The 17,376-nt window shown below is 46.2% G+C and overlaps 1 protein-coding gene across 1 annotated transcript in view; it reads right to left on the bottom strand.

Moving 5' to 3' along the window:
- The window catches only part of FAM114A2 (family with sequence similarity 114 member A2), a 1,115,082-nt gene that overhangs the window by 536,685 nt on the left and 561,021 nt on the right, over nt 1-17,376 (bottom strand). The window contains exon 10 of the mRNA XM_044069930.1: nt 2,061-2,140. Within this exon, the coding sequence (XP_043925865.1) occupies nt 2,061-2,140 (80 nt within the window). The remainder of the gene's footprint in view (nt 1-2,060; nt 2,141-17,376) is intronic.

Below are 17,376 nucleotides of genomic sequence, written 5' to 3'. Positions count from 1 at the left end.
TTGACTGAAGGGTAGACAGCTAGGGGTTCCACCATTTCTGGATATCTGCTGGTAAATTATCCAAGAAGGACTTGGAAAGTTCCTTGGTGAAATCCCTCTGGAATTGAGTCATGTGTTTCAAGTAGTTCAATGTGTGAAGTGCAAATGTTGCTGAAGCATCTCTCTCTTTTTAAATCTGTCCATTGCCCTTGATTCCCTGTTAGGGGAATGGACAGAGGTACTCTCTTCAAAAAGCTCCTTCTTTGTGGCTGCTGCCACCACCACAACCTTAAGTGGGGTACCCTTCCTCTAGAGTGACCTCTTCTGCAGAGACACTAGTATCCTGTCTGGCTGTCTGGGAATCGGATCTACCCAGTCAGCTTTTTTCCATGCCTGCTGAGAGACCAGGTTTATGGGTTTGTCAGCAGGTGGAACCCACCCAGGCAGTAGATGAGCCTGCTCCAAACACCTCAAGGAATACAGACTCCTCTGGGGATGGGGCTTCGGATGACCAGACCCCTTTCCAAAGGAGATGTCTTCTAGGGGGATCTGGGGGGCCCCTCCCCTTCCTCAAAGTCAATATCGTCTGTGAGCAACTCATGGGATGAGTTGATGTGCCTCCTCTTGTAAGTGCACTTCCTGTGACTTTCCTATGGAGAAGGGTGCCCTGGGGAAGTCTTGGAATCAGAGTGCACACTTGACAAGTGAGGACCCTCTAGGCTGAATGGGGCTGACTGTCACTGATGGACAGGATGTTGGGATGAAGCAGCAGAATTCACAGGGAGCTGAGCCAGTGTGAGGAACCTCCTCTCTAGACCTGGAGAAGACCCTTTTAAAAGCTTCAAACACTGAAGTTGAAATCTGAGCCAAAGAAGGTTTTCTAGGATCCAAAGACCCTAAGAGACTTGTCCACATTATTGAGGTGAGTTGGAACTCAGGTGGAGTCACTCTGGAGTAGGACTATTCAACAATCTCACACAATCTCTGTTTGTAATTCAAAAGAATTAAAGAAGAAAAAAATGGAAACATATGTAAACTGAGGGAAAGGCTGGCTACAGTATCAAAATGAGGTCCCAAAGGGTGAAATCTTACACCCATGACTCAAGCTTTCATATCTCAAACAGGTGTTTACTTTCTCATAACTGGGCAGTGGACCCTGGCACAACATTACCAAACCCCATACCAGAGTACTCCTGGTTTATGACTGCATGACTTTAAGAGCTTTCCCACGAAATAAACCTCAAAAGACCTACGGTCAAGCAGATCAGGTGAGGGAAGTATAGTCAACATCCTTGGATACTTCACCATGGTGGAAGCTAAGGGAGTTGTGCCTCAAGGTTTCATGTCTACCAAATAGGTAGAAGACAAGAACAGAAATGGACCTCTGATATTCAAGAGTGATCCCACTTCTGGGAGGCCAAGACAGCCACAAACACAGACACATCTATGAGAGGACAAGATCTTGGCTCATCCTCCAAGTGAAGTCTCCTGCGTTGAAACTCAGGACCATTCACTAGGAGTTGCAAAGGACCCTTCCCCATCTATCCCAAGAGAAGGCTTTTTTTGCATTCTTTCGAAATCAGAAATTAGAGCCAAAGGGCACGTGCAATAATTCTGCCAATAACAATTAATCAACCAACATGTAAATCGTGCAAACAGCAAAAAAGAACTACCAAGTGTGGGGACTAAGTGCAGTTACATAGCTGACTCGACATAACAGCATTGTTGTAAGTACAGGTTCGTCCTGGGCAAAAGCAATTAAAAAAAAAAAGATGGCAAATGCTAACTTCTAGACAGGATAAACCCAGTCAGAAGGGGTCATCAGTGTTAGACCTTTAAACCCAGTTATCATCAGGGGTTCTACTACAGCCCTGTATCCACTTGAATACACTCACAAGGTATTCAAGCTTAGTGCAATCTCAACCTGATAATCTAGATGTAAAATAAAATGTACATTGTCTCTGTAATTGAAGACATCTTATGCAGATTTCATAACCTCTATGACCTGGACGAACAATACAATAAACACAGCCACACAAAAGGGAGAAAAAAAGAACAGACTAACAAGAGAAAATGCTTACCTTGGCAAGTTTTTCTGGTGATGTAGTTACACGGAGTTCTGCTAAAAGTTCTGTCAGCTCTTTAACAAATTCTTCATCATCTGAAAACCAGGTTGGCAGAATCAAATAATGCCTAGGACAATACAGCAAGTACTGCTATACACACAGATATTAATACTTACTTTTGCAAAATTAGTAGTCCTATGTAAATTGTTTTAGTCATAATCTGTGCTAGTGCATCATTCAAAATGTAGCACTGACTACTACAGGACTTTAAATAAATTAACATGATGTCCTTCATTTGCATTAATAAGCATCAGTGCACAGAGGATTTATACATTTTGAAAGCAACACACTTTTTTTTTTTTTAGATGTAAGCATTTCTACCCTGTCACCCACTCTCAACATCACAAGACCTGCCAGATGTCAACACAGGCAACCAAAAGTAGTGTGGAAACTACCACTTAAAGTTTCAAAATCAGAACAGTCCTTAAGAAAAGATTCTCAGAGAAGATAAGCATTTTCATTCAGTTTTCTCTACAACCTGACTATTCAATGATGTAGAAAGGAGATCCAGCCTCTCAAATGCTACTTAAGTGCCCATGTGTCACTGCATCCATTTCTCCACCAAGGTCTCTTCAGCTGTTGGTCACTGTCATCAATCACCTTCTGAACACCACAGCTGTCGTAAAGATGTTCAAAACATCTCCAATAAGGAAGCTCATCTCTGGGTCTCCTTCTACCTTGTCTTTGAAAAGATAGGTTATCTAGATCTGAATGCATTACCTATCCAAAACAGTCTCACTAACGATCTTCAGAGATGGACAGCAGGGAATATTTGTCTTATGTATCTCAGTAACACATAACCTTCTTTAATGTCCGTTTTCAAATGATTACAGTAAAGTACCTAGAGATCATTTACTATGACTATCATTAAGCCACTTTATAGTTAAATGCACTCTTTCTGAGGATTTAATTTAATTTATCAAGCAGCACTATTAACTTGTACTTACAAATGGAGCATCTTAGGAAGGTAAAATTACAGAAAGATTTCTGAGATGTAGTAGAAACACAGGCAATTTTCCCTGGTTCTATGGTGCAGAGGGGGGTTTGATTAGCAGCTCCAGCACTGGAGGAGCTAGGCAAGATAGGAAGAGAACCGATGGAGTCATGAGACAGTGACTTCTCCTGTGAAGTGACAATGGTATTAAGTGAAGAAACTCGATAATAAACCAAAAAATGAACAAAAAAACAGAGAAAAGAACACACTGGAAGCAAAAATAATCTTTGTAAGTGCTTTCGTTTACTGGAGATTCGTAAACTTCTTCAGACAATACAAAAATAACAAGCACATGTTTAAATACAATAAAATTAATTAAGTGCTCATGGCATACCAATGCAAACACAATTTATCTAGTGTAGAAGGAAAAACACTTTCTCTGCTTGAGCAGAAGGTAAGGAGTTGCTTCTGGCAAAGTCCCTTATGGAAATAAGGGACGACCAACTTGGATAGCTCATTGCATGCTCTCCTCCAGCTCTGCAAACTGGGTTCCCACAGTAAATGTAGGGCTAAGTGGAAAATTTCTTGAATCACCCCAAACGTTTGTCTAAGTAAAGGTCCCTCCAGGTTGACTCTCGCCTGGGTGATGGGGAACAAATGAGTCGATTAGTCTGGAGGAGGCTGACGGTCAACAGGCACTGGGGTAAAAAGTGTAGCAAAAAAGAAAGAATTTACCCAAACTCACTGGGTAAACAGTGTAGCAAGAAAGAAAGAAAGAAATCAGCCAAATTCATTAGCACATCTGTCTTTTATAAAGATATATATTTTTTTAAATATAATTTTTATTACATTTCTCTTCTATTTAAATACAAAAAAGAATGACACAGAAAATATGCATACAAGGTACTTGGAATTAAGAAGTTATGTACTCACCATAACGTTCCATCTGTGTAGGTAGACTTCATTTGTCTGCAACCTTTGGGATTCGGATCCGACCTCGGATCCGAGCCGGCAATCTTTCTCAGCTTAGATCCGAGCTCCTAGCTCCTCCCCTTCACCCATAATCCCCTGCCATCCCTGACTGACCTCAGATCAAGTTTGCCCATAACCAATAAGGCTGAAAAAGGAAACTAACTACCTTCCTTAAAAGGGCAGAGTAAAAACTTCTGGCCAAAAAAACATCCGAAGGTCAGGGGGAAGGAGGATGGGACAGTTGCAGACAAATGAAGTCTACCTACTCAGATGGAACGTTATGGTGAGTACATAACTTCTTAATCTGAAGTAGTTGACTTCATTTGTCAGCAACTTTTGGGACAGAGTCCCCAGCTACCTGTACCTTGGGCGGCCTTCATGGAAGGATGTTCCGGAGCACTGCAGAGCCAAAGGATGTTCTCCCTCTAGAGATAATATCCAATTTATAATGGTTGATGAAGGTATGAGGTGAAGCCCAAGTGGCTGCTGAGCAAATATCATTCAGGGGTACTCTAGCCCGAAAGGCAGCAGAAGTAGACATGGACCGAGTAGAGTGAGCATGGACTCCCTGAGGTGCGGACCTGCCAGAACTTTCATAAGCCAAAAGAATGCATTGTGAAATCCACCTCGACAAGGTGACCTTCGACACAGATTTACCTAAATTAAATTTGGCAAAGGAGGCGAATAACTGGTCGGATTGTCTATGACCAGCCGTTCTATGAATGTAAAAACGCAGCTGTCTATGCACGTCTAAAGAATGCAGTTTGTATTCTCCTTTGTTCTGGTATTCAGGAAAGAAAACTGGCAGATTAATGGATTGGTTAATATTTGCCTCGGAAGCAATCTTAGGAAGGAATGAGGGATTGGTCCTGAGGTAAACCCTATCCTTGTGGAAGGTCAAATAAGGAGGTTTTACACATAGGGCTTGAAATTCAGAAACCCTCCTAGCTGAAGTAATAGCAACGAGAAAGGCTGTTTTCCATGACAAAAGTTTGAGATCAGCTGAAGCTGCAGGTTCAAAGGGGGGAGCTGTCAAGGCCTGAAGTACTAAAGTCAAATCACAGGGAGGCACTACTTCCTTTATTGGAGGTCTGAGTAGGAAGGTGCCCTTCAGAAAGGTCTTACATAACTTCGAGGTGATCAATGGACCCAGTTCATGTCCCACGTGGTAATGAGAGATAGCTGCTAGTTGAACTTTGACTGTGGAACAGCTAGCCCCCTGATGAAAAAGCCCTGAAAGGAAATCCAAGACGGCGGGCAACGGAGCTGTGAAAGGGTCTAGGTTCTGATGCTCCACCCAAATAGTGAAACGTTTCCATTTACTCCTATAGACTTTCCTAGTAGAGGGCTTGTGTGTTGCTACTAGGATAGCTTTAACTGGGGAGGAGATACCGGGAGTCCTAGCTACGAGTGGAACTGGAGCAACCAAGCCATAAGCTTGAGATTGTCCAGGTTTGGGACTGGGAGGCCTAGGGGGTGGGAAATCAGATCCAGAAGGGGATCTAGAATCCAAGGCGGATTCACCAGATGAGACCAGAGGTAGATTGGGGCAATGAGGATCATTTTGCTCCCCAACCGACTGGCTTTCTGTAGAAGCTTCAGCATCAGAGGTAGAGGAGGGAAAGCATAGAGTAGACCAGGAGGCCAAGCATGCACCAGAGCGTCTCTCGGGAATTCCTCGGCAGGGGGAATTAGAGCGAAGTAGCTGTTGCATTTCGTGTTTGAAGGAGAGGCGAAGAGATCGCAACAGGGTTGTCCCCATATGGCAAATATCCACTTTGCTACCTGGGGATTGAGAGACCACTCGTAAGGAGACAGTATGGTGCAACTGGGTTTGTCTGCCAGGATGTTGGACCGTTCCGGAATGTGCATTGCAATAAGAAAGCAGTTGGTGGAGATCGCCCATTCCCACACTCTCATAGCTTCTCGACAGAGTGGGTAGGACCTGGTTCCCCCCTGTTTGTTGATGTACCAGACCACCGACATGTTGTCTGACTGAACTGCAACTGTTCCTGTAGGATGAAGGCTCTGAAGTGCTTGCAACGACAACAGCACTGCCCTCATCTCTAGAACATTTATATGCAATGAGGTCTCTGTATCGTTCCATGTGCCTTGGACCATCCTGCCCGCATAATGCCCCCCCACCTGAGGTGCCATGGAGAAAGGGCATCCCACTTGGAGGTCCGGTGATTGTAACCACCATGCGAGAGCCCTTTTGCAAGCCTTGCTGAGGGGAATGGGGTGATTGAGAGGGTATCGACGGAAGGACCATTGGACTTGGAGAGTCCACTGCAAAACCCTCATGTTCAGGCGAGCCATGGGGAACAGGGTAATTGCGGCCACCATGGAGCCCAGCGCCCTCAGGACCAATCCCGCCGGGGGAGCCAACGATAGTAAAATGGCCCGCACATGTAGCCTCAGGGTGTGAAGTCGTTCAGTGGTTAAGAAGGCTAGTAAGTTGCTGGTGTCTAATCTGGCCCTGATAAAGTCTATCACCTGAGTTGGGTTGAGAAAGGATTTGTCTGTGTTGATGGTGATCCCCAACCGGGGAGCAAGGTGGAGAAAGTAATTCCTGGTAGATGCCTTGTTGGGGAGGTCAGGAGCCAGTCGTCTAGGTATGGAAACACCTGCATTCCCTGAAGCCTCAGGTGGGCCACTATCACTGCTAATACCTTGGTGAACACCCTGGGGGCTGAGGTGAAACTGAAGGGAAGGACCCTGAACTGATAATGACCGACTCCTAGCCGGAAGCGGAGAAACCTCCTGGATTGCTTGCCCATCAAAATGTAGTAATATGCATCCTTGAGGTCTATCGAGCACATCCAGTCACTCTCCCGCAACAGGGGGAGAATGGATTGAAGGGTGACCATCCGGAACTTTTCTTTGGTTACTGACAGGTTCAGGAGGGAGAGATCGAGGATTGGCCTTAGGTCCCCCGTCTTTTTTGGCACCAAAAAGAACCTGGAGTAGTAACCCGATCCAATCTGGTCTAGGAGGACGTGCTGGATGGCTCTTTTTCCTAAGAGCTGCTGAATTTCCGTAGCTGCAGCCTCCCTCTGATCGGGTGGGACGTCGGGGAGGCGTTTGGGTTGGTGAGGGGTGTGAGAAAAGGGAATTTGGTATCCTCTGAATATGATGCGAAGCACCCAGCGGTCTGTCATGATGGACTCCCAAGCTGTAGGTGCCTCGAAAAACATCCCCAGACTGCCTCCAGAGAGGAGCAGTCGGGCAACCCCTCAGGGTCGCTGGGTGGGCCGGCCAAAGAAAGCTTCTCTGGACCCACCATTCCTTGGGCCCCCTCTGTCTCTAGGGCGGCATCCACCTTGTCCTCCTCTGCCACGGAAGGACTGGGGGTCCGGAGCGGACTGAGATTGTTGCGACTTCCGGAACCACATCTTCTTCTGTCCCTTTTGGTTCTTGGAGAAGGACCTCTGGGGAGTAGAGAAGCGGACTCCGACGGCAGACAACGTCTTCCTGTCCTTTTCGCTCTGGACCAAAGCCTCATGAACGGTCTTGCCAAACAGGGTAGAACCATCGAAAGGGGCATTCGCAAATGACGCCTTGAAGGGTTCCGTGAAATTGCAACACCGGAGCCAGGCGTGATGCCGCATGACGAGGCCTGTTCCGCTGGCTCTAGCGGCTCCCTCTGTGGCGTGGGACAACAGCCGCATAGAGGTGTTAGATATGGACCTGAGAGTGGCCATCCGAGTGGAGTACAACCGCTTGTCCTCCACCGACATGGACTCTGGGGGCGACGCAGTGTACTCTTTGATAAGGTCCCACTGCAGTCGAATAACATGTGCCATGTAGTTCAGAGACCTCACCGAGAAGGTCGCTGAACTAAAAGCCTGCTTCCCTAAACAGTCCATCAAACGGGACTCCATGCTCAGTGGATTGACCGAGAGACTCTCCTGAGCTAATTCCCTCTTGGTGGCCGCCGCCACCAACATGGCATCTACGGGGGGGACCCTTGCTCCAATGGGACCTCTCGGAGGGCGGACTAAGGATTTTATCCGGGCATTTGGGGACTGGCTCCACAGTGTCCAGCTCCTTCTATGCCCTAGTGGTAATAAGGTCCACTAAGGGGTCGGGCAGAGGGGACACCCAAGAGGTAGATGGGCCTGCTTCGAATGCCTCCAGGAACACGGATTCGTCAGACCACCCCCCTCTTATCCTGAGCATTTCCATGATGTCTCCGAAGGAGACATCCTCGGGGGGTGACCTAAGGGAGCCTTCCTCTTCATCCAAATCCGTGTCATCAGTCAGGGACTCGGGGCAGTCCACGTGCCTCCTCTTGCACTTTCGCTTGTGAGGGATGTCCTGGGGGGGCTGTCCTCGGACGTCTCACCAGCCATGTCCTGTTCCAAGGGAATGACCTGGGACATCGAAGCAGGCTGTCCCTGGGGCCGGGTGATGGAAGCCGGACCCAACAGAGAGGGAGTGTGGGGCGGAGCCGAAGCAAGGACCAGGGGCCTGGAAGCACTTGACAGTGCCCTCTCCACCACATCAAAAGCCAAGGGAGAGCCGCTCTCTCTGGGATCTGAGAGCAAACCCTCGCTCGGATCCGATGGATGGATTGGGGTCGGCGCCGAAGCCATCGGATCCGACGGACCAGTGTGTTCCGACCTAGATGGAGCCGAAGACGCACTGATTCCCTCGGATCCGACGCTCAGCCCATGGCTCCGAGAGCCCAGATCTGACAAAAATGGACCCGACAGGCTCAAGGGAAGAGTTGGCGCCAAAGTACCCGATACTGTCGGCTCCGACCCACCTCCGGCTCCAAGGCTGCTCGGCTCCGAACCCGGGAAGCGGGTCAGAGAAGGAGCTACTGGGGCAAAGAAAGGTGTCGAGCTCACCCCCCGAGGGGGGGGGGCAGGAGCACTCCCATCTGCAGTTGGGCCTGGAGAAACCTTCGCATCATCCGGTCCAAATCTGCATCGGAAAGGCTATGAGTCTATCTCGACGAGGCCAGCCGAGGCTGGCCGGGAATGCCGCCTCGATGACCTCGACGGAGATCGGGTTTCCTCCTCCTCGGGACCCGGTGAGAAGCACGGAAACCGGATCCGAGTAGGAGGAGACCGGGAAGCCCTGGAGGGAGAAGACGGCTTAGCCAGGGGGGCCGAAGCGGAGGCCTCGGCCCGCCGCTTGTGGTGCTTCTCCCTCCTTTTTTCTTTCCTGGCCTCCCTCTCCTCCGGAGCTGCAGCGGGAGTTTGAGTCCTGACCGGAGGGAGAGAGGCAGGAGTGGCCGCCGCCATAGCCGGGGTGGAGGCCACAGAAGCACCGGAGGCTAAAGCCGAATCCAGGGGCAAAAGTCCTGCTAGGATCAGCTTCGACCTCCAGTCCTTCAGTGCCCTGTGGTTGAACGCTGTGCAGATGGAACACCCAGAGGAAAGGTGTTCAATCCCAAGGCACAGAACACACTGAGTGTGGCCATCTGCTGGGGAGAGTTTATGGCCACACTCGGTGCACTTAGAAAAGATGGGTTTTGGGGCCTCAGACATCTTAAAGAAAAAACACACTCGTTAGGCCCCAAACACACAACACACAGAAGCTACGCACCAGTGAAAGGGAGGGAGGGTAAGTTTAACTAAAAGGTATTAGTTAAAAAAGGGAAACCTGACCACAAAACACACTCGTACACTTAAGGATAATAAAAAGTTTTAAAAACTCTCACAAAACACTCAGAACACCCTACGAACCAGGAGCTCAAAAATCTAGCTGCGGACAGAAGCGCGGCAAACTAGATCTGGGGTCAGTCAGGGATGGCAGGGGATTATGGGTGAAGGGGAGGAGCTAGGAGCTCGGATCTAAGCTGTGAAAGATTGCCGGCTCGGATCTGAGGTCGGATCCGAATCCCAAAGGTTGCTGACAAATGAAGTCAACTACTTCAGATATCAAGCTTCAGTCGTCCAAATATGATATACATAACATAAATCATCATTGTTAGGGTAACAATTATACAGAATTGTCTAATAATCAAGCTGCTCTTAATGAGCTGTAAAAAGTACAGTTTTGTACCTACCATAAATGTAGATGTTCGAGTGCTAATACAGCTGCAGTCATAACGGATGGGTTCTCCTGCCGTCAGGCGGGTCCTCGGTCGGCCGAATTCCAAAGTCTAGGTCGTCGGGTCGCCTCTTCCCTGACGTCAGTGCGACAGGGGTATAAAGGAACCAGCCGACGCCATTTTCTTCAGTTTTTCTTGCCCCAGATGTCAGGTGCCCCCAGAAGGAAGGCAATACAAAAATTTGTGTAATAATGCAGTGCAATATAATCAAAATACAGTAGTTGCAAGCAAATACATCATAAATGAATACCTCAATCAGGTTGTATGAGGATGTATTAGCCTATAGGCCTGTCCCAAGAGGGGAAGGAGGGAGGGAAACCAGGACTGCAGCTGTATTAGCACTCGAACATCTACATTTATGGTAGGTACAAAACTGTACTATGTTCATCGTGCATACAGCTGCAGTCATAACAGATGGGTAGAATCCCAAAGCTAAGAAAGGGGTGGTAGGCACTAGTTGGAACTAGGAGGAGCCAAAATGCCCTGCAAGACTGCCGTGGCAAAGCCTGCTCTAGATTTGGAGTATAATAGTAGGTTGTAGTGCTTGGAGAAGGTATGCACAGAACTCCAAGTGGCTGCTTCCAAAATATCCTTGGTAGAAACTCCTCTGAGGAAGGCTGCAGAGGTGGCTGTGGCCCTGGTGGAATGAGTTCTAATGCCTGTAGGAACAGTTTTGTCATGAAAGGAATAGCAAAAGCGTATGCAGTGGGCTATCCATTTTGAGATTGTCTGTTTGGAAATTGGTTTCCCTTGAGCTCCTACTGCATAGGCCACAAGGAGCTGTTCTGATTTTCTGAAAGGCTTTGTTCTGTCCAAATAATAATGCAGCTGTCTGTGGATGTCCAAGGAATGTAGTAATCTCTCCCCTTTGTTTTGAGGATTTGGATAAAAAGTAGGTAAATGTATGGCCAGATTTAAAGCTACCCTGGATACCACTTTAGGCATAAAGGACGGATTGGTTCGTAAGGAAACTCTGTCTTGATGGAAGATGATAAATGGCTGGACTGCCATGAGAGCCTGTAGTTCTGAAACTCTACGAGCTGAGGTGATAGCTAGAAGGAAAGCTGTTTTCCAGGACAAATATTGCAAATCTGATGAGGCAGCTGGCTCAAAGGGAGGCAAGGTCAATTTTTCCAGGATGAAATTAAGATCCCAAGCAGGTATTGGTTGTTTCCTTGGAGGCCTTAAATTCTTAGCCCCTCTGAGGAACTGTCTTAAGAGAGGGTGAGAGAATAAAGGTGGATCAGTGTTGTATTCTGCAGAAATGGCTGAGGCATGTATTTTGATGGAGGAGAAAGAAAGTCCATTGCTTAGCAGTTCAGCCAAATATTGTAGTATTTTGGCCCTTTTTCTCATTCCAGACACAAAAACGTTTCCATTTTGCGGAGTAAGCTTTTCTAGTTGATGGCCTTCTGGCCTCCAAAATGACATCCTGCACCTCCTTGGAGAGTAGGGCCTGTTGAGATGCTAAGGAATCTTCCATGCGGCTAGATTGAGTGTTTTTAGCTGGCTGTGAAGAGTTTTGAAACTGTGCTGAGTCAGAAGAAGAGGCATTAGAGGCAGGGTCCATGGTGGGGAATGCGTCAGGCTCCCCAGGAGTGGGTACCGGTGTTGCCTTGGCCAGTCCGGAGCAATGAGAATCATCTTTGGTCTGTCTGCTTTGGTCTTTAATAGAACTTTGGGCAGCAGAAGAAGAGGAGGGAAGGCATAAACTGTCATAGATGTCCAACTGAAAGAAAGAGCGTCCACTCTCCAGGCCTTTGAATGGAAGATCCTTGAGCAGAATTTTGTCAATTGGTGATTCTTGTGGAAGGCAAAGAGATCTATGTCTGGCCTTCCCCATTCTTGGATTATTTTTGTAAAAACTTTTGGATGCAATCTCCATTCGTGTGGATCTGTCATATTCCTGCTTAGGTTGTCTGCCAGCGTGTTTTCCTTGCTTGGCAAGTACTGTGCTTGTAGTTCCATTTGTAAGTCCATGGCCATGTTCCAAAGTGACATGGCCAGTCTGCACAGGGGGTAAGAATGTGTTCCTCCCTGTTTGTTTATGTACCACATAACTGTGGTGTTGTCTGTTCTTATCAATAATTGGCCAGGTTGTAGAAGGTCCTTGAAAGCTATAATAGCATTCATTACTGCTAGCATTTCTTTTTGATTGATGTGAAGGTGCTTTTCTTTTTGGGACCATTTGCCCTGAATGCACCGATCTGTCATGTGCGCCCCCCAGGCGTAGTCCGAGGCGTCTGTTGTGATGACTTGATTTGCTTGAAGCTTGCTGAATGGAAGACCTATGTTTGTTTGACATGCTTGAGCCCACCACAAAAATTCCTTTTGCAGACATGGAAGTAGTGGTATTATTGTTTCCAAACTGTGGCTGTGTTGAGACCATATGTTTTTCAGGTACCATTGTAGTTTCCTCATATGCAGCGTTGTACATGGGATTAGTAAGATGCAAGATGCCATGAATCCCAGAGCCTGCAGGATTTTCCTTGCAGTCAGCCTGGTGCAATTGGCTGGTGTTCTGAAGTATTGTATTAGTTGCCCCTGCTTCTCTGGTGTGAGGTAGGCCATCTGGGTGTTTGTGTCCAAATTGGCACCCAGGAAAATTATCTTCCGAGAGGGTATTAGCCTTGATTTGTTTTTGTTGACTGTGTATCCCAGAGATTTCAATGACATTATTACATAAGCCAGATGTTTCAGAAGAATATGCTTGCTGTCCGCTTGGATCAGGCAGTCGTCCAAATAGGGGTATATTTGTATCCCTTGAAGTCTGCAGTAGGCAATTACTGATGCCAGGCATTTTGTGAATACTCTGGGCGCAGAATGCAGAGAATTGATAATGGGTTGAACCTGCAAGAAATCTGAGGTACCTTCTGCAATTTTGTCTGATTGGGACATGCAGGTATGCCTCCTTGAGGTCAAATGTTACCAGCCAAGACCCCTTGCCCAGCATGGGAAGAAGTTGCTGTAGAGTGAGCATCTTGAATTTTGTGCAGTAGAAATGTGTTTAGGATGGATAGATCCAAAATAGGTCTCCAATCTTTTCCCTTCCTTGGCACCAGAAATACCCTGGAATAAAAACCTTGACCTTGTGGTACCTCTTGAATAGCTTTCATGTTTATGAGATCTGAAATTTGTTTTTGTGTCTCTGCCCTTTGATTGTGTGGCAGGTTTGGCATGCCTCTCATTTTTGGAAGGGTGTGAAAATGGAATTTGTAGCCTCTGTTTATAATGTCCAGGATCCATTTGTCCTTTGTGACAACATGCCAATTTTTTGAAAATAATGCCAGCTTTCCTCCTAAGGGGGCTGCCATTTGAAACCTGGTTGGCATGCGAAAGTCATTGGGTTTGCTTTCTGAAGGATTGTGAGTTGTCCTCACCACCTCTTTCTGTAGGAGCTTGCCATTGTATGCCTCTATACGATCCTTGGGATTGTCCTCGCCTGTATCTGCCTCTTTGGGGTCTGTCTGTGGCAGGAAAGGACCAGTTTTTGGAAGGCCAATTTCTACTAAAACGTGGGGGTTGAACCTGTAGAAATTCTTTCACAGTTTGCATTGATTTAGCCTTTTCCTCCATTTTCCTTAATACCTCCTCAGCATTAGCACCAAATAATACATCCTTTTGAAGAGGGGCGTCTAGTAATTTAACTTTGACATGATCAGGCAAGGCTTGTTCCTTGAGCCAGGCATGCCTACGTATGACTGATCCTGTAACAGCAGCTCTACATGAGGCCTCTGGAGCATCAAAACCACATTGTAAGGTATGCTTACCCACTTGTTCTGCACTATGCATCAAATCCTGCAACTCCTTCAAGTCTGGTTGTTCCGGTTGTGACATTTTACTCTTCAATTGTGATAACAAAAACTGTTGGTATTTTAGCATATGAAACTGACAGTTTAAGGCCCTCATGGACAAGGTAGCCGAGGTATATACCTTTTTTCCCCACCTTTCTAAGGATCTGGAATCTCTCTCGGAAGGTAATGGATTTTTGGCAATGGAGGCCTTAACTCCCTTGGGGCCCTGTGAGATGATTTCTGGGTCAGCAGCATGGCTTTTGTAAAGAAATTGCAGGAACCCTGTAGTACCTGTCAGGCTTAAGTGGAGCTGGAGGTAGAGAGTCCGGGTTAAGGCAGGCCTCCGAGTAAACATCATCTAGGATGTCCAAGACAGGAGGTATAGCCAGAGGTCTATGTTGAGGTAACAAGAGAAATTCCCTGAGCCTTTTCTTGGAAACTGAATAATCCTGGCCTTCCCAGTGGAAGTGTTCCCTTAAGGTATGCAAAGTTTCTCCAAATGAGAAATCCTCGGGGGGGATACAGAAGGGATGGACTCCTCCACATCAGAGTCTTCAAAAGGGGAGTAAGAATGTTCCTCATCATCAGACTGCTCTGAAATAATGGAGCCCTGATCAGAGGAGAGGGAATCTTCCTCCACTCTGGCCCTTTTGTCCGGTGGGAGCGGAGAACCTCTGATTAGAGTAATTAAATCCTCAGCCATTTTAAGCATCTGTTTCTTAGGCATGGGGCCTGGAGATGGGCCCTGTGTAGCTGGTCTCTTAGAGTGTATGGTTGCTTTAGACTTTGTGAAAGCCTTGATGGAGAAAGAAGAGGAAGGTCTGAAGACACCTTGAGTGGATGTGGACCTGTCCACATTCTGAGTTTCAACGCCAAGAGTGGCTTTGGTATCTGTAGTCGGGGTGTGGGCCGAGGAGCCTGCGACCTCGGGCACAGGAGACACTGTCAAAGGAGTGTTGTCGGTAATCAGGGGCTGCGTAGGCACCTCACTGAGAACCGGACCACGTGTAGTTGGCTTTGGCGTAGTGTTGGTAGAGGCCGTGGGCCTCGTGTCCTGTCTATGCTTTTTAGACAAAACCGGAGTCGGAGTATCTGACGACATAGTATAGCTAAATGCTTTCCCAAAATAATGCTGGGCGAACTCTGCCCGACGCTTAATAGTGCGTTTGTTAAATGTAGCACAAAAACGACAGACCGAGACGTCGTGGTCTGGGCCTAAACAAGGTATACAGAGGGAATGGAAATCCTTATGCGGCATTTGCTTCCCACAAGAAATACAATTATTAACTTTGTCTGACATCGGTCTGAGGCAAGAAAAGTTTCCCCAACGGAGTACTTAGCTTTTAAGAAGACTTCGGTATCCAAATTTCGTAATTTCAGGAGCTGGCCGACCGGCACTTGCGAACTGCTTCTGCTTTGGGCACCGCGCGGCAAGAAAGACTGAAGAAAATGGTGTCGGGTTCTTTATACCCTGTCGCACTGACTTCAGAAGAGGCGGACCTAGACTTTGGAATTCGGCCGACCAAGGACCCGCCTGATGGCAGGAGAACCCATCTGTTATGACTGCAGCTGTATGCACGATGAACATCAGACATTTACATAAAGATAGTATACAACATATTGAAAATGTGACATTAAAACATTGCAACCAGATATTCTAGTCTACCTAACTAATCATTCTGTTTTGTACAAACTACATACAATATATACATTGATGTAACCTTAATGTTCATCTTATTTGTTTGCCATGACCTGTACACTGTTATTGACACGTTTCTATACTAATTGTCTTTAGTTTCCCTTAATTATCTAAAGTAATACTGATGGTGAAGTCCCTTGTTCACAAATCAATTTTGTCCTTGGATTTCTAAAAGCATTTTCCAATGTTTCTGATAGTAAGATAGTTTTTTTTTTGGCTTCTTGTAATTAATTTTCTGGCTAATAAGTACTTTATAGCCATTCCTTCAAATTCTTCCCATGTGATTTTACTTCTATCTAACCAATTTTGGCCTATGTATGATTTGATCATTGCGCACAATGTGACTATGATGTGTTTATTTTCATAGGAGAGATTATTAGGGAATATATGTAAAATTGCCATTTCCTATGACAGGGTAAAAATTTTTACACCTCCAAAAAATATGAAGGGTGTCAGCAACACTGTTTTGGCATATGGTACAATAAGGGGAGTGGGAGGGATTCATTTTACTAAGAAAAAGTGGTGTGTGATATGCATTGTTAGTGATCATAATTTGGGTATAAATTAGTTTTTTAAAGGGAGTTGATTTCAAAGTATGTTCAATAGTATATACTACTGAATACTAAGAATACTAAGAGTAGACCGGCTAAACAAAAAAGGAGGTGGTGTAGCTATAATATTTAAACAGCATCTAAACATCCAGATCTTAAAATCATCAGCTCCACAAATAGGCAATGAAGAAATAATATATACCAACCTCAAAATTAACCAAAACAAAACCATCAACATAATTGGATGCTACTTCCCACCTGGCCAAAACATCCCACCACTAGAAAACCTCCTCAGCTGGTCTACCCACCATCTCCCCCAAGAAACTATCATCTTAGGTGATTTCAATATTGACTGGCAATCCTGCTCTGGCAACAATCCAACCCATCATGTACACCTTCATGGCTTCACCCAACTAGTCCAGTCACCAACCAGGATAAATAAAAACTCCAGCAAGCACACTACCCTGGATTGGATACTAGTCAGTAAGAGCCCCCAGTCATATATAACAGGCTGCTTATCAGATAGCCTCAGTGATCACTCCCCAACATTCCTACTCAAAAAATACCTATACCAAGCTAAACCTGTCATCTACCGTCAAATACGTAAAAACTAAACTTTAACCCACTCACATTCATCTCATCCCTCAAAGAATGTAACTGGCATCCTCTAAAGTACCTCAGTCTAGATGACGCAGTTGAATTTTTAATACTACCTTCCTGAATATCCTTAATTACCATGCCCCATAAGATTTTCCAGAACCAAAGCATAACCCTCCCCATGACTACAGAAAACCACTAAGTCAGAAATGAAAAACAGGGATAAAGCCTGGGAGCACTGGCACAAAACCAAAACCCCCTCAGCTAGACAGAAATTCCTAGAACTACGCAATAGAGTCAAAACGCTAATAAAACATGACAAATTCCAATACTACAAGTCTGCCCTAGACTCCTCACAACACAGCCCCAAACAATTCTGGTCCTCCATAAACTCCATCCTCCACCCAGGTAAAGTCAGTACGCCTCCTCCTAACATCCCTCACTCCTCAGAAAATATTGCTACCTCATTCAACACACACTTCACCCAAACCATACTATCACTAGCTAAACAACACAACCCTCCCTTCCAACCCACACCTTCAACTAGTAATCTCCCACTGCCTTCTCTTTTCTCCTGTACCTTCCTCCAACATAAAAACTCTTAACTAAACTTAAACCCACCAAATTAGCAGCAGACAACCTCCCAAGTGAATACCT

This window comes from Protopterus annectens, chromosome 4.part0, assembly GCF_019279795.1.
Source record: "Protopterus annectens isolate FY-2018-M chromosome 4.part0, PAN1.0, whole genome shotgun sequence".
NCBI classification, from domain to species: domain Eukaryota; kingdom Metazoa; phylum Chordata; order Ceratodontiformes; family Protopteridae; genus Protopterus; species Protopterus annectens.
The sequence above is the reverse complement of the archived record's forward strand: the minus strand, read 5'-3'. Positions and strand labels throughout refer to the sequence as shown.